This window comes from Trachinotus anak, unplaced genomic scaffold (assembly GCF_046630095.1).
Source record: "Trachinotus anak isolate AG129_WGS33_773 ecotype Australia unplaced genomic scaffold, CSIRO_AGI_Tana_v1 ptg000019l, whole genome shotgun sequence".
Taxonomy (NCBI): domain Eukaryota; kingdom Metazoa; phylum Chordata; class Actinopteri; order Carangiformes; family Carangidae; genus Trachinotus; species Trachinotus anak.
The window spans coordinates 15,058,083-15,083,504 of record NW_027273870.1 but is presented as its reverse complement, the minus strand read 5'-3'; the positions used below and the strand labels follow the sequence as shown (position 1 = coordinate 15,083,504).

The 25,422-nt window shown below is 39.2% G+C and overlaps 2 protein-coding genes across 6 annotated transcripts; one reads left to right on the top strand and one right to left on the bottom strand.

The window, feature by feature from the left end:
• Positions 1–186: 186 nt before the first annotated feature.
• exoc1l (exocyst complex component 1 like) lies at positions 187–6,975 on the bottom strand. Its single transcript, XM_071503518.1, has 4 exons — positions 6,844–6,975; positions 2,385–2,527; positions 1,901–2,079; positions 187–1,031 (listed from the first exon to the last, which is right to left on the bottom strand). The coding sequence occupies exons 2-4, from the start codon at positions 2,506–2,508 to the stop codon at positions 762–764; spliced, it is 573 nt and encodes a 190-aa protein (XP_071359619.1). The 5' UTR covers positions 2,509–2,527; positions 6,844–6,975; the 3' UTR covers positions 187–761.
• On the top strand, positions 6,370–25,138 carry LOC139635932 (circadian locomoter output cycles protein kaput-like). Of its 5 annotated transcripts, none has more exons than XM_071503517.1 (24): positions 6,370–6,526; positions 8,846–8,938; positions 9,556–9,714; positions 10,395–10,483; positions 11,567–11,626; positions 11,948–12,096; positions 12,786–12,877; positions 13,188–13,277; positions 13,556–13,676; positions 14,141–14,254; positions 14,582–14,700; positions 14,804–14,886; positions 15,252–15,358; positions 15,471–15,618; positions 15,891–15,966; positions 16,658–16,802; positions 16,987–17,090; positions 17,269–17,439; positions 17,859–18,017; positions 19,267–19,467; positions 20,347–20,552; positions 20,728–20,857; positions 21,269–21,400; positions 21,677–25,138. In XM_071503517.1, the coding sequence occupies exons 4-24, from the start codon at positions 10,467–10,469 to the stop codon at positions 21,989–21,991; spliced, it is 2,739 nt and encodes a 912-aa protein (XP_071359618.1). In that variant the 5' UTR covers positions 6,370–6,526; positions 8,846–8,938; positions 9,556–9,714; positions 10,395–10,466; the 3' UTR covers positions 21,992–25,138. The 5 variants fall into 5 exon arrangements, with proteins under 5 accessions (XP_071359618.1, XP_071359613.1, XP_071359617.1 ...); XM_071503512.1 differs by having other exon boundaries at positions 21,266–21,400; XM_071503516.1 differs by having other exon boundaries at positions 6,431–6,486; positions 21,266–21,400.
• Positions 25,139–25,422: the final 284 nt, after the last annotated feature.

Below are 25,422 nucleotides of genomic sequence, written 5' to 3'. Positions count from 1 at the left end.
AAGCACTGTAACTGTGTAACTTTGGGCATTTCTCACTATTTTCTTAATTTTTATTTTCTGTATTGAATACTTTTACTTTTAATACTTTGAGTACATTTTGCCGACTTTTACTTGTGGAGTGATATTAGTAGGCTACTTCTTTGTCTGCCAAAATATAATCAATATAGGGCCTAAAATGTACTGGAATCAGACTACAAAATATTCAACAGATTTTTAATATTGAACATAAACACAAATAGAAACTATTCCCCCAGTTGCTCTCTAAAAAAGAGAGAGAAAATGGCTCTGGTGATGATTTAATACATAAGCTATCACAGGAGATGGGGAAATAGCAGTGTGATAAAGGAAGAAGGTAGAAGGCCTACGATAACACAAATACACCTATGTGGAAGACAAAGAAAGGCAGGGGATTTGGAATTGTTTTATTTCTCCTCCATTTGAAATTCAGTTTTACAGTAGCACACAGAATAGCATTCCACCAGGGGTAAGTAATCAAAATATCATAAAAGTGGATTGTATTATTAACAAATACCACCACACTGCTAGAAACTTGTATTTGCCATGAAGATATATTCAGCAAAATATTAATGCAAAACTCGTTTTATGGTGAACAACTCCAAATCAGAGCCATATAGTGTAACAGAAGCAACAATAAGCCTACATACAAGTTATATATAGAAAATCTGCCATAGTTTTCTAACTGACACACATAGATACACACCTTACTTGAGACACACACACACAATCATTGTTTCATTCCATTATGCATCCAGGGGCACAGGACACATGGACAGGCACATCAAATTGAATGCATAGAAGCAGATCTGTGACAGAACAACACAGTCACCTCTGTTGGAGTAGAAGGAGGTGGGCTTGATGTAGGTCCAGTCAAAGTTCCGCAAGTTCAGCGACCTCTGACAGTGCCGATCACTCAGAACGACCAGAGCACGCACAATAGTGTACTTGGCTGAGCAGCTGATGGCCGTCACTGTCCGCACCTTATCAAAGTGCAGCAGGAAACAGGGGTCATCCTGGAAGCAAACGACACACAGACACAGAATGAGAAAAGCATTGCCTACACACACACACACACAAAACTTGGGTGTAAGCCTTTTTAAAATATGAGCTTAAACAATGATTTAACGGTCATGTGAAATAACACCATAAACACTAAATTATATATATCACTTGACTGGAGAACTGAGTCAGGTATATGAAAGCAAGCGGGCTCCTGGGAAGTGGAAGTTTAAATGACTTCTTTTTATTTAGAAAAGACATAACATTGATGAAAGCATAAATTTGGTTTTCCAGCACAATAGATGTTTTACAAATATCTACTACAACTTTTTCACATTTGAAGATTGGAATGCTGAAGAATATCTATGATTGAACCCCAACTGTGAAAACACCATTGTTTGAAACATGGTTGAAAGCTTTTGTTACAACTATATGGACCTTGAGTGAAGATTTTCTGTATTATTAATAACAGATAACAGGTTAACAGATAATTAAAGTAGCTGTTCACAATAAAATTGGTATAGCTACAATGATAGGCACAAGTATATTTGTGTTGCAATTTATTTATTATTATTTCTTATGCATTTTATTTATTTTGTCTTTATTTAGAATCCCAATGACAGACAGCTGAAATTCCTTTTTGGGTCCACACAAGATACCATAAGTGTAATTTACATTAACATGTAATTTTAAAAATTAAATTTGTTACTATTTGAAATTATATCTTGAAACAAATTACATTGTTTCAAAGCTTTTATAGAAAGTAGACAATATTAGATTTTAATGACAGAATTTGATGTGGCCTTCATACTGACCTTTCCTCTCTATAAGAAATACGGCAATAATAAGCAAGTGAATATTATAACATAATCTGGTGAATTACCACATCAGGGTCCCGTCCGTCAACAAGAGTCAGGTCCTGCAGGGACCAGGTCTCCATCCTGCTGTAGCAGTCCTGTATGCTGGAGCGTTTGGTGTGGGACCTCTTGGATCCAGACTTAATGGGTGGCTCCAATACCTGACATCGCACTATACATAACTGCACCACTTTGTTTTTTGCAACTGCAGAAAAATGAAAAAACACCTTTCTTTTTTCTAAGTAAACAGGTACAGTGCAGCACAAGGAAATCCATCTGCAGTATAAGTTCAACCTTGTAGAGGTAAAACACTTTACACAGTCAGTATTTAATACAGTAATTTAGTACAAGGCCAAAGCGAAAGAAAAAAAAATCATTATAAAGATGATTAAATATTAAATATCATTAAAAACGTTGAATTTATGCTAAGAACAAAAGATCTGACATTATGTGGAATAGTTGAGCATCTCTAATCCTTAACATTTTTTAAACAAAAAAAAAACAATTTACCTGAGACACAGAGAAAATGTCTCCCATGCGATGGCTCTTCAATCTCAATAAACTCCACCAATCTCTGTTTTGCGGGTCGGAACAAAACCCTCTGCATCTCCTCCCTCAGAAGAGACGACATCATTGGAGAGAGCTGGACAGAGCTGGACAGTGGCGAGGAAAAAAAAGAACAGTCAGAGAGGAAGACCGCAAAAGAGATGAGAAAATCCAGGAGAGAGAGTTGAGAACAAAAGATAATGAAGATCGTGACACTGGACAACAATGAAACCCGGCAGTGGTGAGGGAGGGAAGTGGTGTTGTTTTCTCTGGTCAGCCCACGTGAAAATCTGGGGCTGTGTGTGAAAGGGGTTCTTACTCTTACACACACACACACACACACGCACGCGCACATGCACACACACACACACACACACACACAAACACACACACACACTCCACTCAGGTTTGATGATCTATGTCAATCTTTCATTAAAGTACTGACTTCATACCAACTGGCCAGTCTTTTCATCATGTAACCTTTTATTACTTCAATTAAGATCCATTATGATGATCCTAATATTGACCCAGGTTTCCTGCAAATATGGATTTCACTTTGTGTATCTAACACAAAGCATAGATACACACTTTACCTGTATTTGTATGTGATTGCACAGAATGTTTGCTCACAACACACACAGACAGTCTTTCTTTCTTTCTTTCTTTCTTTCTTTCTTTGTGTATTTCTGTGGCCTTTCTGTCTCTCATCCACTCACTCACATAAAGATGATGATATATTGTGTGGCATGATGCCCGATGTTTGTCTGTGATTAAACGGTTGTTGTGTGGGAAAAGAATGTCCCACAGCACTCTGCATGGTTTCCATTACCCTGAAGTAATTCAATCTCTGAGATCAGGTACAAGTGGGGTGAAGCACTTAAATGGAGGGATTTTACCAGCACATAAAGGATGCTTCACATCTCTAGTGATCGTGGCTCCACAAGCAAAGTTGCTAGATGTACTGAGAAAAGGGGAGAACACAATGTCACGTGTTTCTTTTTTTTTAAGTTTCAGTTCATGAGAGGCCAGTCAAAACAGGGTGGGAGGAGTTTTCCATAAGCAAAACCACCCCAGAATGAGCCACACCAAAGCATTGATTTGATTTGTTTGCAGGAAAGAGTGTGGCTCCATTGGATTTGTCACATTTGTGAAAACAAAGATGGGTCGTTCCACAGCTAAGTGCTTTATTGTTGTTGTTGTAGATGGTTTTTGTGGGTGTTCACTTGAAAGGCTTTTTGCCTCTGAGATGGAAAGATGAGCAGATGGGCAGGAAGTAGGGAGGAAATATACAAGTGTTGAATCTCATGAATAACACATGAGGTTTATTGTACTTACTTATCATAAACTTTAACCCCAGTAGGCCTATATCTGTCATGTGCATTGAAAAGATTATTACAGGGAGGAATAATATGAGAAATCCCGGAATTTGCGCAAGAGAGTTTTTGTAATGTATGATAGAATACACAAGAATAAAAGCAACAAGAGTTTATTATTCATATTCAATGGAAAGGCTGCAACAATGTGTATATATTTGTTTATTAGAGAACATTTATGTGAGCATTCCCATTGTCCCTGACATTGCAGTCTATGAAAATGACAGGGTGAGTAACTGTGAACATCAATAGGAGATAGAGTGATAGCAATTGCATTACTGTTAGAGGACAATATGGGAGGAGTTTGAAAAGAGAAGTGTGCATGATTAGAGAGGCTAAAGATGCAAACAAGGATGAGGAGTAGATCTGTGTTACTCTGCAGGTCTGGATGAAGTAAAAGAAAGCTGGGACAGAAAGGAAGGAAAAAGGAGATGCTGACAAAGAGATTAAAGGGAGACGCAACAAAGAGAAAATCGAGTCGAGGTTGAAAAATTGAGTGTGAGTCGCATGTGGAAAGACAATTTCAAAGAATATTATTAAGGAAAAAAACTGAGAAGTGGGGAGAAACAAATAGAAAAATAAAATGGGGAAAATATGGACCCAAAGAAAAGAGAGAAAGAGCGCAGAGAAGGTGAAAAAAAGATGAGACTGTGGAGAGGAATTAAGGACTATATGCCTGTAATACGGATTATGCAAAAAGGTGTGATGGAAGAAGCAAAGATGAGAAAAGAGAGAATATATCGGAAAAGGAGGAAAATCCTCAAGAAGAAGATAACGACTAATCCGATCAGAGCATAAGGGAAAATGATGACAGAGAGGAAAGGGAATGTGAGGGGGCAAATCGAGTTCACAGAGAGGAAGGAGACTGAAGAAAGTAAAACGAGGCAGGTAGAAATTCTGAGAAGGTGCAGTCAAAGGTATAATGAGTCCAAGTAGGAGGAAAGAATTAATGAGCCTGGTACAATTATACATTAAATGTATTAGAAGAGAACAAATGAAAATATTTGTTAAATGCACTACAAGCCTAGGGCTGGAATTACAGGCATACCAGTGTGAAAATAGTAACACTAGCAGCAAGTGCTGTTGTTTTCATTAAACATATAGTATGTTAGGGATTTTACAGTGGTATATGCATATTTTGTGGGATTTTTAAGGTCTAATTGATGAAGACCTCTTGTAACTTGCTTTAACTTTGCTTCATTATTTCCATGTGTCACCTTGCATGTTACATTCCTCCTGACAATGCTGCAGGTCTTAAACGTTACCTACCCAGCTACCTGCCTGTCATGTCAGTGTCGTTTTCTGGGTGCAGGCAGAGGATGATGAAGAAAAGTTGAGGTTGCATGTTGCTGTGTATGCTGACATCTATGCAAACAAACACAGGGGTGTATGGATCTCTGGTGTGACACACACATTTCCTCGAGAAAATAAACTACTTCTGCAAAAGCTGCCTTCCTTCGACGGCGCTGAAGTTAACCTTGTAGTATAACTGCTCCAGTTTTAATTATAACTTATTGTTCTGTTTTTAATTCTAAAATTATTATTTAAGAATGAAGCGCTGTGGCAATTATCTATGAACAGGGTCTTTGTAATCTCTAATGGTTTAAATAGGCTATAGGTATAAATTGCTTGCAAATGAAGCCTGAATATTTCTATATGAACAGTGGTGTCATTCCAAATGGAGAGCTTTAATTTTACAGGCACTAGGCCGATATGATTTATATGTCTTGAAAACATAATATTCTGTCATCCATACAGACAATAACAGTATAAATAGCTATCACTTCAACCATTATATGTGTACTGCAGGCCTCACATGGCGAGAACGCCTATATCACCTCGTTGCTCTCATGTTTATGAACTCTGTATTCATGTTGAAAAACGTTGTTAACTTTGCTTTAAGCAATTATAGCCAACATTTACTTTTAATTTGACTTTTGTCATCAAAGGTATGTCATTACAAATGACATGGTCGTTTGGGACACACAAAACTAACATCTAATTAAAGAAAAATTGTAATGTCAAATGGAACCACAATATAAACTTATGGGAACCTCGACACAGTAGAGGTGTAGCGTCACGGCTTGTAGAGCTTGTGATTGGATGTCGATAAAAGGGGAAACCCCTTTGCCATCAGACAGGGCCATCCCTATCCTGCTCTGCACCCTCCTGGCGACCATCCAATGTCACATTCACGGTCCATTCACTGCAACTTAACCTAACCGGTTTTCCCGGAAATAATGTAGTGAATGTCTAAAATGCATATTGATATTATTGTGAAAATATATTTTAAAAAAATGTGAGGGAATTGTCGCTTTATATCTAAGTATTATGCAAATGTTTTAATAAAAGACAAATTAACTGGATAAATGTGTCTACTACCCTGGTCACAGTCGCTTTAAATACATTCATTTGCATGTCAGGAGACAGAATCGCTACCTTGAGCTTTTATTCTCTATCATATCAAAAAACTAGGTGACACCGATAGTGGACTGGCTGGAAAAGCCATGAAAACACGCGGAGTCATTTCCCCTCTGAAGATCCTCTCCGCTTTGCTGCTACTGTACTTGCAAAATAGTGCGCCCTACTGTCTCTATTGCGCATGACTGTACGTCGTAATATGAAGTAGGCCTCCTGTTTTTCTCCCCAACCCGGAGTCCTCCTGGCCCCCACCACCTCGATGCAACGTTCAAGTAAGCAAAACACGCAGGCGGTTGTCGATTATTCGCGCAGGTAAGGATATTTACTGCAAACATCCATAACCGATTGTGATATAGCACGGCCGCTGTGCTCGGTAAACATAGAGTGTGTGCGCGCGTGTGTGTGTGTGTGTGTGTGTGTGTGTGTGTGTTTTTTTTTTTTTTTTTTTTGCGTGCGGAAGCGGTTGGACTGCAGAGGAGGCTTCGGGACTGTTTCCGCACGCTTGAGGGAGAGCAAGGCCCAGTGACCCACATTCAGAGCAGCCAGTGTCTATGTGTACGAGTGGGCGAGCGTGTGCGCGTCGCCCTGTTAGTGTGTGTCTGTGTGTGTGTGTGTGTATGTGTACATACATCTGCCGCGAAAAATGTTTCCACCATCGCTGGGTTTAGACGCTTCTCCGCCGCCGACATAAATGTGTTTTTTGACGGGTTTTGCGAGGATCGAGCCCCGCGTTGGTGTCTAGGCTCGGTCTTCTCGCGGCGTTTGAGGACCGACGGTAATATTTCACATTATTTTGTCTTCAATGTCAGTTGTTGCGTGACAGCTTGAGGCTCGGCGCCAGCTTGCCTGGGCAGAGCCTGACATTTCTCCTGTTTTATTTTCAAAACGTGAAACGCGTTACCTGTCATAACTGTGTCATTTAGTGTTGGTGAAGGTGCCGTGAGAAAACGGGGCCAGTAAGAGCATTAAATCTCTTGAGTTAAATGGGCAGTTTTCGGTAGCAAGCTTAGTTAGCCTGCTAGCTAGCTCCATGGGTTGCTCTCTTTCGGTTGTATAACGAACACCTGTGGCACAAAAAGGCATATAAAATGTTACTGTGCATATGTGGTAGCTTATGTCTGTGTTGGTGGACTGCTTTACATTGTCTCCACTGGGTCATAATGCTAATATCAGTGTTTATTCATTGCTACTGGTGTACTGTGGTTGGAATCGCCCAATGAAGGAGCTCAGTCTAATGAGGCTTCACTTATTGGCCATCAGGAATACATGACTGTAGGTCAGGCCAGTGCCTCCCCAAGAAGTGACCCGGGACCACCATGGGGCCCTCAGAATGGCTCAGCAAAATGCCTAAATCTCACCAATATCTCACACTAAAATCGGTGAGAAAAATCATTGAGAGGAAGTAGCAGGATGATAATGTTAACCAAGGGTTTAACTGTACCCACTGTGACCTTCCTGCCTGTATTCATTTATTCAGTAAAAATCTATTAAATGGGGTTCATTGGGACACAGTGTGATCCCAGTGGTGGCCTTTTGTCCAACTGGTGTCTGGGAAGTTAGACTACTCAAAAAGACACCACAAATTTGCAGTAGTCATGAAATGTGCCAGTATGCTCATTTAATCGCAGCTAGTTTTGATAATCAAATAAGCTTTTTATTTATCTAATTTGGCAAAATGGCAAACCTTTTCTCAAGCCATCTGATGAGAAGCCTTAGGCATTTCTCACTATTTTCAAATGATTAAAAGAGAAAATAATCATCACATTGATAATGAAAATAAGAATTAGTTGCAGCTCCAGTGAAATGTTTATTCAATTGATTTGCAGCACCTTTCAAGCAAAAATGCCAACAATGTTTAACTACAGCTTATCAATATTAAGGGTTTGCTACTTTTCTTTATCTTATGTGATAGTAGATATAAAAATTTAAGTTTTAGACTATTGGTTGTACCTTCCACAACACTTTTGAAGCTGTCACCTTCTCTTTGAAACTGTGACAAGTATTTTCACGATAGACCAAATTACTAATCGTTAACTGAGAAATTAGTTGGCTGATTTATAGATAATGAAAATAATGATAGAGCTGAAACAATCAATCAGTCAATCAATCAACCAACCAAGCAACATAAAATTAACCAGCAACTATTTTGATAAATGATGAATTATTACAGTAATTTTTTCCCACCATACAAGCCAAACATGCATTGGTTCCAATTTCACGAGATTTATTGAAGATTTACTGCTTTTCTGTGTTTTATATCATTGTAAATTGAATATATTTGGAGGTGTGGACTAGTGGTCAGAACCCATCTTGACCTTCAACAATTTTGATGAGAATTCTTTACTATTTTGTAACAGTTTATAGACCAAACAATTGAAAATTGTTTAATTAATTGAAAAAAAATTTACTTGACAAATTAGTTGCATTCTTATTCATATAGTAGTATGAATCTCATTTGGACTGTTTTTTAACAAAATTCTTAGTTTGTTGCAGCCCTCATTTCCTGATTTTAACTTGCAGCAACTAACACATTTACATTCCAGGTTGGCCTCTAGAATTTGCATGCATGGTAAACAGTGAGCAGGCTGAGTGGTACGTTTGTTACACAGTCTGGGGTTTTTTGTGTTGCAGGTGAGGTGTGGCTTACACGTGACGTGATTTGCCAGTGCCTTGAAGGATAGGATCTAAAACTGCTACTTTGCCTGCAAGGAATCATTCCAGAAAGTAAGTTAAACGATATTTAATCATCACTTTTCTTTTAATAAATGGGTCACTGTGCGCCAAAAGAAATAGACCTACTAATACTAATAATGAAGCATAGTGACTGCTTTAATTCAGGTTTTCCTTGCTGCGCTGATGAACTTACATCAGTGCAGCAATAAAAAAAAAAAACTGGTTAAAGACAGTGAAATTGTCATTAGTTGATAAACCAGTAAACATGATCTACTACACTGGCTGGTAGGTCATTAGGATAATAACATTTGTTTTCTTGAAGTCTGCTCCAGCTGATAAATGTGATAAATGGATATGCAAGTGAGCTATAATGTTCTAGATGTGAAACAGAAATAACAATGGACAAAGTGACAGATGGCTCAGAAACTGTCAAATAAAGATTTTTTTGGTTTGTTTTTCTCATATGAAGTTTAGTTACAACCATGGTACTTTTTTCTATATAGGACAATTTAGCTTATTTGTTAGCTGCACTAAGCAAAAGAGTGAATTTTCTTCACTATTCCTATGGCAGTAAAGATGGAAAATGTCTAGAAGCTGCCCCGAAATTGACCCAATGACCCCACATGACCCCACATGACCCCAGTTTTCTGCTCTGATTTCTCCCACAGGTTTGGTTGACCACCATGTCTTTCCTGTGGTCTGGTGCCCTCTCGTGACCCCAATGACCTCAACACCAGTTTTGACCGTAGAGTCAGCTTTGACCCCAAACCCTTTCTACGACCCCTGAGAAAAGACGTTAACTGGCCGCGTTCATAAGCTGCAGTGGGGTGAGAAATGACTACACACACACCTACACACGTACACGTCACATAGTAACAGGCAGAGCTGTGTTGTGTGTAAACCTAGTTCACAAAAGAGTTTGGTCATGCACATGATTAAAATTTAATTACACATGTTGCAACATATGTTATAGTGTTCTTTGTGCCAGGAATATAGTCTTCATCTGACATATGTTATAATTTATTTCACAGTTAACATGACACTAGAAATATATAGTAGCCACTATATTCAGCCAGTTATCTGAACCCTTTGCGAATGCTGATGATTGTGATTAGTCTTTGAGAGTAACACATTTCGTGAAGAAACCCTCAAGAACTAAATGTGCTTGTCTATGTTCAAACACATACATAAATGTATACATGTGTACTTGTTTTTATTGCATGTATCAACAAGGAGTTTGAATCAAGTTTGAATCACCTCTGAAGGCTTGGCCTCATTCTTCCTGTTTGCCAAGACAAGTGTGTGTGTGTAAAATGAAAGCACTAATGAGGGGTGGGAAGCTTTTGATGTGATATGTGATTTCATTACATTTTTATTTCCTTGTGTCATTGCTTTTAATGCTCTTACTGCAGTGCACTGTGTGCCAAACCATTCACCATTGTTTTTGGTGCTAGATCATGACTGTCACTTAAGCTAATACAATACTTGTTTCTTTCTATCTCTCCAGGTGGTCTTCCAAATGCCTACCTCACGCCTAAAGAGCAATTCACTCCAGCCACAGCCCTGATCAGCAGCCACCATGACATCAAGCATAGGGTATGTAGCCACACACACACACACACACACACACACACACACACACACACACACACACACACACACACACACACACACACATACACAATACATTCAGTGGCTGCTTGAATAGGTACACTTATTCAAGCTAAGGCATTTCTGCCATTAAGTCTACCTTTACAAAGTTTATTTTGTCAAGTTTTTGTTTAGTTAAAGGTGGTATTGTACCTGACTAAATTATTAAGGTAATTTCTTTTCCTCCCTGTTTACAAACATGAAAGGCAGAATATTAGGAACAACTCTGAATAAAACTGAGTAACTGAGTAAAACTCCACTAATAACGAAGACATCAGTGCTTAAACATATAATTAAATGAACACCTCCATGACATTATCAACAAAGACTGAACACAAAAGGCATCATAAAAGTAAACTTTATGGCAGAACAGTTTTATTGGATTATATTAGATAGTACAGGTGCACCTAATAAAGTAGCCACTGAGAATTTTATGTTGGTTTATCATAGAAGACAAGCATATACCCTATATACAAGTACAAATATGTCCAGATATATAGGTTTACAAAAACATAATGATACTTCATTAATCAGTTATTGCAAATGAAATTCTTAATGGGATGATGATGATGATGGTTAATATTATTTAAAAAAATATCTTTAGTGAACACTGATTCCTTGCCTTATTGGTTATTAGTCTGATTTTAAAGCTATTAAATTACAGTTCCAGATAATGCCCATCAGTACAAATTAAAGTATTTGTATTGACCTACATTAATTGAAAAGTAGGCAAGAACACGCCTTGTTGCACAAATACACACGCAACCTTCTTGGCAAGCAAAACACATTCCTTCTCTCTCTCTCTCTCTCTGTCTCACTCCTATTTTTTTTTGTGTGACCGACCCAAAAATAAACCTGCTCCTGTCATGTAGGAATCCTCTCATTAGCCAACATCTGTCATTAACTATTATTAACAATGCATATCTGCTTTCAAGCTGCCAATGGACGTGTGCACACAGAAAACAAAAAAGGAGTTGGGAAAAACTCTGAACAGTCTGTAAATACTTTTTTTTTTCTCTCCTCCTGTAGGGATGATTGTAGCATCTTTGATGGGTTGATGGAAGAAGATGAAAAGGACAAAGCAAAACGGTAAGGTATATATAGATGGGTGGTATATTATGTACTAAATATTAGTACACAAATCTTTCTCATGACCAGACTTGCACTTGTAGATGACTATGAGAATGTTTTTAGCTCCTGTAGAGAATATACTCTGTCAGAGGACTTTAGTGTATGCCATACATCTGCTTTACATCTGGTTACATCCTCTCATTTTCAAGGTTTTGTTTTTTTTGGGGTTTTTTTGTATGTCAAAATGGTTAATCTGGACAGAAAATAAAACAGAAAAAAATCTCTTTGTCAAAAAAATCACATTGAGAATCTAATTTATCATTTTGTTTTGGATCGTAGCGTGTCCCGTAACAAGTCCGAGAAGAAACGGAGAGACCAGTTCAATGTCCTCATCAAGGAACTCGGCACGATGTTGCCAGGCAACACCAGGAAGATGGACAAGTCCACCATCCTGCAGAAAAGCATTGACTTCCTGTGTAAACACAAAGGTCAGGGCTTTCTACCATCCTCACCTTATTTCCTCACCTCGCCTTCTGTGTTTATGTTGAGCGCCTCACAAGGCGGACACTTCTTGTTCTATATTTAGCTTCATCATTCTCTCTTGTAAACATTGCTGTCAGTGCCCAGTTACTCTCATCACTAGAGCCTGTTGGAAATATTTTTATATCACTTTTTATGAGACATGGGCACTGTTTATTTTATTCATAAACTAAGTTTAACCTTCCGACTGTGTATTGTTGACATAATGTGTTATGAATTATGCCATTCTTGAATTCTGCGTTTGAGCTGTTTTGCATCTAAATCCTTTCACTGTCTCTCCCCTCTCATAATCTTAGCTGATTACCATTTGAATACTGTAACTCCTTGCTTAAATATTTAATTACTGCACATGTGCTACTACTTTTAATCGTAGCTCTTTTTTCTCTGCATGATAATTAACTATCAGCTGTAGCTGAACTGGTGCACTGTGTTATCTAGTGTTCTGTTTAACTGCCTTGTTTTCCCTCTGAGCCTTGAACTATCAATACATTTTAGTACCATGCTGGCCTGTGTTATTGTCTGCTTTGTTTTTGTATGCAATCTTTTCTGTCCTGTCCTCTCTTGACCTTTTCCTAAAAGACCTCTATTTTATTATTTCTTCTTAAAAATACCAAATTCTTCCTCTCTCCTTCATCAGAGATTGCAGCTCAGTCGGAGTCGAGTGAGATCAGGCAGGACTGGAAGCCTCCATTTCTTAGCAATGAAGAGTTCACCCAACTCATGCTGGAGGTCAGAAACCTCACATTTTGTACTGTAATCCTTCCTGTTAGGAGACAACACAGGTGTTATATCCACTGTTATGTTACTGCTGTGGAAGATCATCTCTAATTCAGCTCAACAAATACTTACAGCTTATTATTGATTTCCTTTATAATAGAAAAAGTGCTGTATCATTTAAACAGAGCCAGCTATTTCTTTCTTTTGAATTAAAATCTGTTCTGATTTAAATTAAGTCAAACTTTTGACAGCCTCCATCTTGTACTTTTACTACTGCTGTAGAGCAACACATCACCCTGTCCTTCTTGTCATTCATTATCAGGCTCTGGACGGATTCTTTATAGCAATAATGACTGATGGCAACATCCTCTACGTCTCTGAGAGTGTCACCTCACTACTAGAACACCTACCGGTGAGTAACACTGGTTCTTTCTTTAGCCTGCTATGTATTAGTCATCAACTGTATTGTAGAACAAGCTTAAAAGGGATTTTTTTAATGTTGTTCAGATTTAACGTGTCAGAATGACCTGTGTTTTCTGAATGGGTCTGGCCTTTCCCCCCGTGTGTGTGTGTGTGTGTGTGTGTGTGTGTGTGTGTGTGTGTGTGTGTGTGTGTGTGTGTGTGTGTGTGTGTGTGTGTGTGTGTGTGTGTGTGTGTGTGTGTTCATCCCTGTGTGTGTGTGTTCTTCAGGCGGACTTGGTGGACCAGAACCTGTTAAACTTCCTGCCAGTTGGGGAACACTCCGATGTGTACAAGGCTCTGTCCACGCACCCCTCTGACCCGGAGAGCCTTAGCTCTGATTACCTGAAGAGTCAGTAACACCATTTTACACATAGTGGCTGCTTGTTTCAACATAATTCTATTGATTGTATATAACTGTGTGTGTGTCTGGTGGTAAAATGGGAATATCATTTGATTTACTATTTATCAGATTTATCAAAATTTGACAGAAACAAAACAAGATGAACTGAAAACCCACATTTATCCCACTGACTATAAAAAAACATTGTATATATATTTCTGTCAAAAAGCTTAAATTAAAAACATGTCAAAATAGTGTTTTCATAGCTTTATAGCTAACTTTGTCAGTTAAGCATAAATCCTGCCCTGTTCATCTTTTGTCTATTAGAATGCAATTTGTTGGATATAAAATAATCTCCTCAGATGTGCTAGGCTGTTCTAATGTGTTTGTTCTAATTTGTGGTGCTCTTAGTATGAAGAGCACGTATGAACACAAAAATTTTCAATAAATTGTGTAATTTTTTTTTCTTCCAGCTAAGAATCACATGGAGTTCTGCTGCCATATGCTACGAGGGGCTATTGACCCCAAAGAACCCCCCGTCTATGAATATGTGAAGTTTATCGGCAACTTCAAGTCACTCAATAATGGTGAGTCACGTAAATAGCGTAACGTCACGTCAAAGTTTTCTGTAGTCATTGAAACAATATTGCATGTGAGACATTTTAGATCAGAAGACTTAAGTCTGACAATCGCTTAAAAATTCATAACAAACATGCATGTTCATGGGAAAGTCCACAAGTATGAAGTGACACAGAACTTGCGTGTGTATGTGTGTCAAGCCCATCTAAAGTAGAAGTTAATAAAACTAAACACACACACACAAGCACACACCTTGAGTGTGGTTGTTCTACGCCTTACCTACAGGGCCACAGAGAACCACTGTGTTTTCCTTGACTGTGTTTTCTGTTGTGTAGTTCCCAACGTGACAAGGAATGGTCTGGCTGGGGTGTTACAGCGGTCGCTACAACCTGCGTTTGACGACCAGGTGTGCTTTGTAGCCACAGTCCGACTGGCCAAACCTCAGTTTATTAAGGTACACCACACATACACACACACACAAATACACATTCAATCAAAACCACACAGTCATTAATGAATCATTTTATGTCATACAGCAATCTTTATTTTTTTCATAGGAAATGTGTACAGTGGAGGAGCCCAACGAAGAATTTACTTCCAGGCACAGTTTAGAATGGAAGTTCCTCTTTTTAGACCACAGGTAAACACACACACACACGCCATCATACTCTATCATAAATGCTTTTTTTGGCTGTAGAATAGTTGGATTAGAGAGGCCATGTCTGGCCATTTCTTTAACTTCCTGAAACGATCTGAAATTCACACCCACTCTGTGCCAGTGATTGGTAAGCTGTGCAGAGGTGAGAGGGGAGGCAGGGTTTGAACTTCTCAAGCTCTTATTTTTCATTGTTCCCTCATCAGTTTTTTCACCTATTTTCCAGCTGAGTGCAACACTGTGTGACCTTTCTGAGCAACTGTAAACACCTTTGACATATATGGGGTCAGACAACCTGTCACATAAACTGGACCTACAAAAGCATTATCTGAACACTTTTCTTCTTTCAGAGCTCCGCCAATCATAGGCTACCTGCCTTTTGAGGTTCTGGGAACATCGGGGTACGACTATTACCATGTGGACGACCTGGAGACGCTAGCCAGGTGTCACGAACACTGTGAGGGCTCATATTTATTCACTTTTTGTAAAGAATTCTTTTAAAAAGCCTTTCTCTGCTTGTTGTTTCTAACATCTCTGATCTTATCTGCCTCCATCTCTCTCCTGTTCAGTGATGCAGTATGGTAAAGGGAAATCTTGCTACTACCGTTTCCTGACTAAAGGTCAACAGTGGATCTGGCTGCAGACGCATTACTACATCACCTATCACCAGTGGAACTCTAGGCCTGAGTTTATTGTCTGCACACACACAGTAGTCAGGTACTGAAGCTGAATGCTGCCTTGTCTTCCTTTGCTCTCTTTATCTTCCACTGATTTACATATCAGAATTGTTTTTGTTCTGATCATTAGATATTTCCAGAGCATTGTGCAGAGTCTGTAAAGATTAAGGCTGCTCATATCCACTAATATGATCTGTTTACTGGTGACACAGCATTTCTAAATTGTCTTTACATGTCTCATGTATATTACCTTCTTTCTCTGTAACTGGCTGTCTCTAAAACCCCTCTTTCTTTTTTTTGTCCAAAATGCAGCTATGCAGAGGTGAGGGCAGAACAGCGCAGAGAGCTTGGTATTGAGGAGTCAAACCCAGAGGTTGCTGTGGATAAGGTAAACACCTACTACTAGAAATCTACTCATTTGTATTTATAAATGCATGAACTGTATTATTAGGAGATTAATACAGTATGTTCTATATGCAAGTTATATGTTAAATATGTATATAAGACTAATAAGAGAGACAAAACTGCAACATCAGTGGTGTAATTGAGCATGGATTAATTGCTCGACTGAAATTTTTTACAAACAGTATGTTACACATGGAAAATAATGTATTCAGCATCATAGGTGCCAATATATTTTTAGGTAGGTCAAAGCAAAGCCCAAAAACCCTCTAATGTAAACTGTCTCAAACAACAGGACATACGTTTTTATCCATCAACCTTTGTCATTGAGTTGCTTATTAACTTTTTCCTACGTGTCACATTGTCTACATATCTCTGTTGTTATGTCAATGAATGGGACTCTCCCTTTGGTCAGTAATTGGATCAAGATGAAAACAACAAATGAATCAGACTTTGGATGGAATGTGCAAACAGATAAAACATTAGGAGAGTGGCTGTTATCTCACATTAATGCACATGCAGTGTATTAATTGTATGTTGTCGTGGGTTCTATCAGATTTAATGGATTTTATCTTGAATGATCCTTTGCTGACTTACCCATAATCCCTGTCATTATCACCCGTGTGCAGTCTGACTTTTATTTTTTGTGCATTTTTCCTTTGCTTATCTGTGTTTAGAGTCAGGACTCAGGCTCAGAGTCGCAGCTGAATACATCCAGCCTGAAGGAGGCTCTGGAGCGATTTGACCGCAGCCGAACACCCTCAACTTCATCACGGAGTTCCCGGAAGTCCTCATCACATGTCTCTGACAACACTTGCACTTGTAAGGACAAGCACGCACACACACACACACACACACACACACACACACACACACAAACACACACACACACACAAGTAAAGTAAAAGGAGTTTAATGGGATAAAGAAGACTTGCAGTAAGAAGATATGATATTGTCATCATGGTCTGAGTAGGACTCTTGCTCATCAATGATTCTTTCTCTGCAGCAACAGCCTCCAAGCTACACATGGACACAGCCACGCCTCCTCGGCAGTCACTAGCCTCCACGATGGAGATCACATCACAGCGTCGCTCATCTATCAGCAGCCAGGTGAGACTTTGTTGGTCAAAAACAGTTAGATATACCAAACTGCAACACAGTTTGTGCCGATTCTTGTGACCATGACATGGAGTTTAATTAGCTAAATGCTGCTTTATAATGCACTGGGGTTAAGGTAATTCATACAATGCCTTTATCTCAATATTGTTGATTCTCTGTGTATTTGCAGTCTATGAGCTCTCAGACCACAGGCCAGAGTGTGACTCCAGGCATGATCACGCAACAACAACAACAACAACAACAGCAGCAGCAGCAGCAGCAGCAGCAGCAGCAGCAGCAGCAGCAGCAGCAGCAGCAGCAGCAGCAGCATCAACAACCACAGCTACAGACAAACGTACAGGTACAAATGACAAATGTACAGGATAATGTTCAAATCAATATGGTGGTACTATATTTGGGTACTTTCATCAGATAATAAGCTGATCTACTAATTATGTAGTTTATCGCATGTTGTGAACTACTGGTTGGACAAAAAAATAAATTTGAAGATGTCGTATTGTGATCTTCGAAATTGTAATTCACATTTTTCCACTATTTCCTGCCATTTTATAGACCAAATGATCAATCAATGAATGGAGAAAATTATCATCAGACTAACCAGTAATGAAAATCATCATTAGCTGCAGCCGTACTATGGAGTTTTTTTATGCTCAGTTTCAGTTTGCTTCATAATGAATAACATCAATTACCTCTGACTGCACATCCACTCAGTTAATAGCGCTGAGGTAAGTCACCCATTATTTTTCTGGTCACCCACAGCCGGTGATGGAGTTCTCGGCACAGGTGAATGCCATGCAGCACCTTAAGGAGCAGCTGGAGCAGAGGACCAGATTGATCCAGGCCAACATCCAGAGGCAGCAGGAGGAACTCAGACACATCCAGGAGCAGCTGCAGAGAGTCCAGGGACAGGGCATACAGGCAAGATGTAGACACACACGATAGATGTCAAGGCAGCAGCATTTCACAACATAAAATGTAGCCTTTCGTACCAACAGGCATTTAGTTTAGGTTGAGTTTGCACATGGTATATTTATCAAAGCTTAGGATGTAACTTTATTCTAATGTTGTTTTCAGTTTAAATCTGCTCCACACTCATTCATAGCAATCATAACACAATCTTAATGTGGAGAGGTGCTGTCAGAGGCTTCTGTAACATAGACTCTTTAACAGCAAAAAAAAAAAAGGCAAATTCTCTTCAAAAGTTTTTAAGCGAGCCTCTCCACTGTAACCAATCAGAGAAGGCCAAACTCAGGGGTGGGAGCTCACAGTTTTGAATCAATACATGTACAGGCTTCTGGTTCTACAAGTCCTCTGGCACTATTAGCTGCTGGAAGACGTCACTGTGGCTGACTCAAAGGCTACCAAGCTCACATTTCCTGCATTAGCTGAGACAGAGAACCCGACAAGGATATAGGTGAAGGGCTGGGAGGAATATAATGTGGTAGGGAGAGGGAGGGATGGGAGTAGCTGAGTGGTTGCTTTTTCATGCTAGTGCTACCTTGATTTCCAGAACTTGCATATCTTAGCTTTAAATTTAGTCTATAGTTCAGTGTGTCAAATGTGACATTTATAATGTTGCGCATCTATATATATATATATATATATATATATATATATATATATATATATATAAACTGCACTTTTACAGAAAAAGAAAATAAATTATATTCAAACAATAAACCATAGAGCTGCAATGGCTTGCTGAACAACTTTATTTTACTAACAGCATGGTAATACTTTCTTTTGAAAAGTAATTTTGTTTAAAATCTACATGAGCTCAGCAGCAGCATTTAGGTTTCTCCCTATGATATTTTCCTAATCTGAAAAATCACTTACTTGAACAAAACTGGCACACCACCGCTATTTTTTAAAAGATCAGTCAGTGTGTTGTGGTTTGTCTTCTCCCATTGTGTGGTACCTGGCTTTGCCTGACCTAGATCAGGACTAGAATCATGCATTATGTATTATTTTTGTTCTTTTCAAAGGAAACTTCAATAACAGATTAACTGCCTGCATGTGTAGCCTGTAAAGAGAGTTTCTGTCAGTAAAGCGTTCTGTTATTGCAAAAAAAAACTCATATTGAGATTGGCTAAATGTACAAAAATAACTGCATGCAGTGTGCAATCAGAACCCTTTGGGTTGACTTGTGGTGTTTTGATTATGACAGATGTTACTGCAGCAGCAGGGTGGAGCAATGAATATACAACTCCCTCAGGTGGGGTCAGTCCAGCAAACGACTACTTTGACAAGTCCGGTTCAGCAAACAACAATTAACCCCACCCATTCAGGAACTCAGCAGCTCACCATCCAGCAGCAGGCACCCCCTCCGCAACAGAGCCTACAGCAGCAGACCAACGCCCTCACACAGGTGGGACATATATGCACGTGCACACACACACACACACACACACACACACACACACACACACACACACACACACACACACACACACACAGCACCTATGGAGATGATCTTTTCCTTTGTGCAAAATCAGACTCCACTCTGATTGTTGTGTGATTATGAAAGATTTTGAGTAAAGATCATTTAGGATTGTCTTTAAACGTATACAAAAATAATACATAAAAGCCATGTCTCTAACTTGTGAAGGGAAAGTTCCAAGAATAATAGATCGTCTGAGGTTAGTAATGTGGTTTGAACCTTTGACACTTGGTCACATTTATGAGGAGAATTTCTCAAACTACAGAAACAAATTCCTGTTCTGTAGAACACATCTCATTCATAAGACAGGAAGAGCCACAGGGGATGTGTGTGTGTGTGTTTAATCATGTGGTCCACAAAATGCCCACAGGGACAGTAAAGTTGTGTAAAGCATACATAGCCATATTTAACATGGTTTGAAACCCTCTGTACTGTATTATTACAAAGGCAAACATACAGTAAGCCAATAGTTGCACATCTTATTATACAGGTTTTTTCTAACTCTTAGAGTGGCTTCAGGACAAGTTTTCCCAGCCAGTCTTTTACATAGACATCTTGCTACTATAGATTTAAAAAAAAGTGTGTTGAAAGTGCTGGAGTTAAAGTTTATTTTCATTCTCTGTATTCCTTATGATCTCTTTAATGTATTTTCAGCTTTGTTCATGTTGGGAATGGATATATGAAAAAGGAGGAAAACTGTGGAAAACGGGGCCAAAAATTCCCCAAAAATAGGTTCCTATTCAGTCTACTGTTTTAAAGAAATTCATGTCATGCCCCTCCCTCCCTTTCCACTTTGCTCAATTCCAGCCACAACGTCAGCCCCAGCAACCTACGCAGGCTCAGCCACAGCCCCAGACCCAGACCCAGGGCTCTGTATCTGCTCCACTGTACAACACCATGATGATTTCCCAGCCAGGGCAGCCCAACGTACTGCAGATCAGCACCAGCCTGCCGCAGAACAACACACCACAAGGCACAACTGTGGCCACCTTCACACAGGACCGACAGATCCGGTAAAAAGACAAAAAACAAACCTGATACACAGAGAAATACTGCTCCTTAGTAACCACAAGTAAATTTGAATTGTTGACATGTACTATGATTCATGAATACTGCAAAATACTGCAATGCATTTTTTCTTTCTTAGTTTTTTCATCTTCCTATTTTTCTCCATTTCACCCTCTCCAGTTTCCCAGCAGGGCAGCAGCTAGTGACCAAGCTGGTGACAGCTCCAATGGCATGTGGTGCAGTCATGGTGCCCACCTCCATGTTCATGGGACAGGTGGTCACCGCATACAACCCCTTTGGTGGGCAACAGGTAAGGTTAAAGCCATATGATTGATAGAGAAACTAAAGAAGCAGATCTGGCAGAGATCAGGAATGAGCATGACTCTTAACATGTGTGAGGCATGTTGGCGTCGAGCTGCTCAGTGCTGACAGATTGTGGTTGAAGTGGAGGCCCTGCATGAGGGTGGTAAATAATGTACATTTAACGCTTAGTGGGAAAAATTGGCTTCTTTGATCAGCACATTTCCTCTTGATAAATGAAATCTTGGGAAAAAATGTTACTATTATTGGCAATTGGCGATGAAAAGGAGATAATGCAAGGTTACTGTAAATCAAAAACATGGAGTTTAGAGTATATAATATAACACAACTTGATTGCTTCTTCCTTCCTTACTTAACTACACCCCCTGTTGTTTTGTGTTAAATTCTGTCACTTCAGCAGGGAGGGCAGACCCAGACCTTGACTCTGCAACCAGCCCAACCACCTCAAGCTCAACAAGACGGCCAAAATCAGACAACTGTAGTGGCTCAGAGCGGCCAGCAGGGGCAGCAGCAACAACAGCAATTTCTACAGGTATCAGTTGAGGGCAGCATATATCATTGATTTAAATAAGTATCTTTAAGAAAAGGTGTCATTTTACTTGTATATAATTTATTTTGGTATAAAATGTTGTGTTAATGCTGCAGTGAATGATTATAGAATAACTTATTTTTACATAATTTATATTATATTATTTATAATATTTTAAAATGTTTAGTTGAGTTGCATGAAAAGAGGAAGAGGGATTTATTGAATTTAAAGGATGATGAGTATTAATTAACTAATATTCTTGCACTGATCTTCTGTCAGGGCACTCGTCTTCTTCATAGTAACCAGTCTACTCAGCTGATTCTGCAGGCAGCTTTCCCACTCCAACAACAGGGCACATTCACCCAGGCAACACACCAACAGCAAACGCAGCAGCAGCAGCAGCAGCAACAGCAGCAGCAACAGCAGCAGCAGCAGCAGCAGCAACAGCAACAACAACAACAACAACAAAGGCAGCAGCAGCAGCAACAATCTCACCACCAGAGGCACCAGCAGCAGCTGAAACCACAGCCCCAGAAACAACAGAAAGCCCCAACATCGCACAGGACTGACAGTGTCAGCAGTCAACCACAGTAAAGTCTGGAGGAAAACATTGTATGTTAGAAAACCACGGGGAACTGAAACTCTTAAGGAATTGCAGCATACATTTGTCTTGGTCGTGTGGCTGCCACAAACTTCCTTTTAACCCAAAATCGTTGCCCTCCCTTCCTCCAGCTGAAATAAATGAATCATAGGAAAGAGGAAAGAGTCCTCTAGGAACTCACTATGGATTGTCACCATGGCAACAAGATGGATTAAAATCCCCTTCTCCCTCACCAGAGGCGGAGTTGTGAGGGATCTCCAGTCTCCGTGGAAACCCCACAAAAACCCAGAGAACCCCTTATCGCCACGGTAAAGACTCACTCTTTTTGAAGGTGTGTCAAAGTGGACTGACCTTGTACAGATTTACTGTATGATAAAAAAAAAACTTGTAAATACTCAGTATAGCCTAACAGGAAACAGAAATGTAGTATTTTATATGATTGCATGGAAAGAATAACTGTGTAAGCTTTTATTAGTCGCTTTTGAAAAATGAATTTTTACTTTGTTCAAGTGTTTTCTGGTCAAAGATGGAGCAGTGACGTGCTCTCTAAAATGCCCTCTCTCCTCCCACTTCCCTCTTTAAAAAAAAAAGTCCAGAATGAGGCTTTAAAGTTCTGTCAGTTTGTTTAAAAATGGTTGGGCTTGGGTTTTTTTGTGGAAGTTGTGTTTTTAAACACTGTCTCTCTGAGACAATAATGGCTCTTTTTAACTTTGTAATCACAAATTATGTTTGGCAAGAAACTAGATTACAGTTCAACTGAATTATTTGCAAGATGATCACTGTACGTATAATGGGTTTAGTGATTCCAAGTGCCAATAACATAGTCAGTTTTTTTTTTTTTTTTTGAGCAAACTATTCAAAGGCGTATATATTTTTCAACAAAATATTACCCCTAATAATGTTCATGCGTGTGTATATAGTAGGGATTATTTTTTAACAGTCAGAGAGCCCTATACGTAACAAACAGTATATCCTCAACCTCCTGAAACTTTAGCACTTGATGTGGTTGTGTACAGTAAATCACTGTCGAGACCTAGTTGTTTGTAATCTGTGGTGTGATTCTGTGAGCTAATGTGTGTTTTTGGGGATACAATCTTTGTGTGTGGGCATGAGAGTGTCTGTGGTTGTGTGTTTGTCGCCCCTTGTGTCTTACAATAATTGACTTAGTAAGGGTTTGAAGTTGCTGGACGGTACTTGTATTCTCAGGAATGTGGAAAGTTTTGCTTCTGCCTCAGTCTGGAACCAGACCAGGAAGGATTAGACATTGATGCTGCAAAGACCAGAGGAAGAAGAGTCAGAAAGGGTGTGGTGACTGAATCAAATCTGACCCAGATTTCTTAGAGCCTTCCTTGTTTCCTATCAAAGTAGAAATGGAGGTTGACTTCTCCAAAAAAGAGGAGTAAAGACGTACAATTTTCCTTAGAGGGAGGGTATTGTTGAGATAAAGTAGAGCAGAAATATAGAGAAACCCCTTTCAGCTTTCACTCAGATCGAAATTGGCTGACTTCATTGTAACAGCGAATCTGTCTCGTGGTCTTCTGTATCATCATTGTTTCATCCTTGTTTCTCTTCCCAGGCCTCAGAAACCCTCATGCAGTTCACTTCACTTGTCTCTCAGTTCTCAAACAGCAGTTAAAACCAGGACCGGGCCCAAGTCCATTTTACATTTAGATGGAAATGGACTCAGTTCCTGTACTACAGTTTGTAAGCCATATCGAACAGAACAGCCTTGGATTTGAGGTAGTGTAATGGTTGGCAAAGGAGCATTTAGAATATGTTGTTTTGTCTCAGAGTGTAGTAAAGTGTGTGTGTGTGTGTGTGTGTGTGTGTGTGTGTTTGTGAGAGAGTGAGAGTGAGAGAAAGTGAGAGAATATAGTGTCTCCTCTTCTTGATCCTACTTGTATCACTTGGGGGTCAGTATTGGTTTCCCCTGGCGATAGCCAATCAGTTCTTGCGTTGCAGTATAAAGAAATAATTGTAATATTCAAGAAACTTCCTCTCTGGTTGGGCTTAGTATTCTGCAAGCCCAAGTGTGGACAGCTCAACTTGAATTCATGTTTGTGTGAGAGAAAGAGTTTGTATGCATGTTATCTGCCACCGTAACCCATTATATTTTCATATGGAAACAGATGTGTGACTGGAAAAGTATGGATGTTAGGCAATGCAGAGCATTGGTCACCTGTCAGGCCAATGGGCAGTGTTATTGCCTTTCAATGACAGACTGCTCAACCAACAATTATCACAATAACTACACATCAGACCAGTCTAAAATAGTAGCCCTCAGAAATATGCTTTTAATTTAGATTAAATAGCCATTTGTCCAACTTAGCAGGGACAAATTCTCTTCTTGAGTCAGAAAAAAATGGTTAAAGAGATTTTACAGCAAGGGTTTTACTATTTGAACCAGGTCTTTCACCCATCACATAGCATATAGATCCTCCTTAGAATAGTTTGTGTTTAAAGCGTCACTCTAAAGGGTAATGTTGAAATGTTTATAGTTTGTGTCACTGATACCCAGCCCAAAGAATGTAAAGGTGTTTTAAAGAGACTAATGGATGTTGTAACTGTTGATTATGGAGAACCTTTGATATGGTTTGTGATGAAGGAAAATGAGGGGTGATAGAGAGAATCATGCTTTTCACTGCAGGAATCCACATATAGAATCTGAAATACAATCTTATTTACAAGCTTTGCATTGTACAAGAACCTCTGAATGTTTCACCATTACAAATTTTCTGTTTCTGCAACAATAATGTTCTGACATTTGGATGGAAAAAAACGTTTGAGGTGTAGGATAATTGAAATGGGATGCCACTGACAAGACTGAGGCCCCCCTCCACACAGATCACCTTTCCACTACACAATTTGGTTCTAATGAGTCCTAGTTCTAGTATAATACTGTACACATACACAAAGCTAAGAACACCAGTATTCAGTGTAAAACGGTGCTATGCTTACCTGTACTGTATGTATGTATATCCCTTCTTCTGCTCTTGAACTGTGCTCCTTTATCTACCCCAAAGTCAAATATAATAATATTCAATATTTTCAAGCAAAAATGTTTGCTATTATTATAACCCCCTCCCCTCTCCCCTCTTGGTCAATTTCAAAATAAAAACGGTTCCAAATATTATATGTGACATATGTCTGCTGTAATTCTGTTGTGTTTTGGTCTATAAGCTATGCTAGTGTTGGTGTCAGTCCACCAGTTTGGTCCAGACAAATATTTCAGCCACTGTTGGATGGATTGCAGTGAAATTTTGTGTTATTTTATCTTTTTGGTTTGTCTTTGGTTTCACGGAGGAGGCTCAGCTACTGGATGCATTTCCATTATATTTTGTGCCGATATTCATGTCGTCCTCAGAATAAGTATAACTTCGGTGATCCCCTGATCTAACGTTAATGTGGTAAATGTACCTGCCAA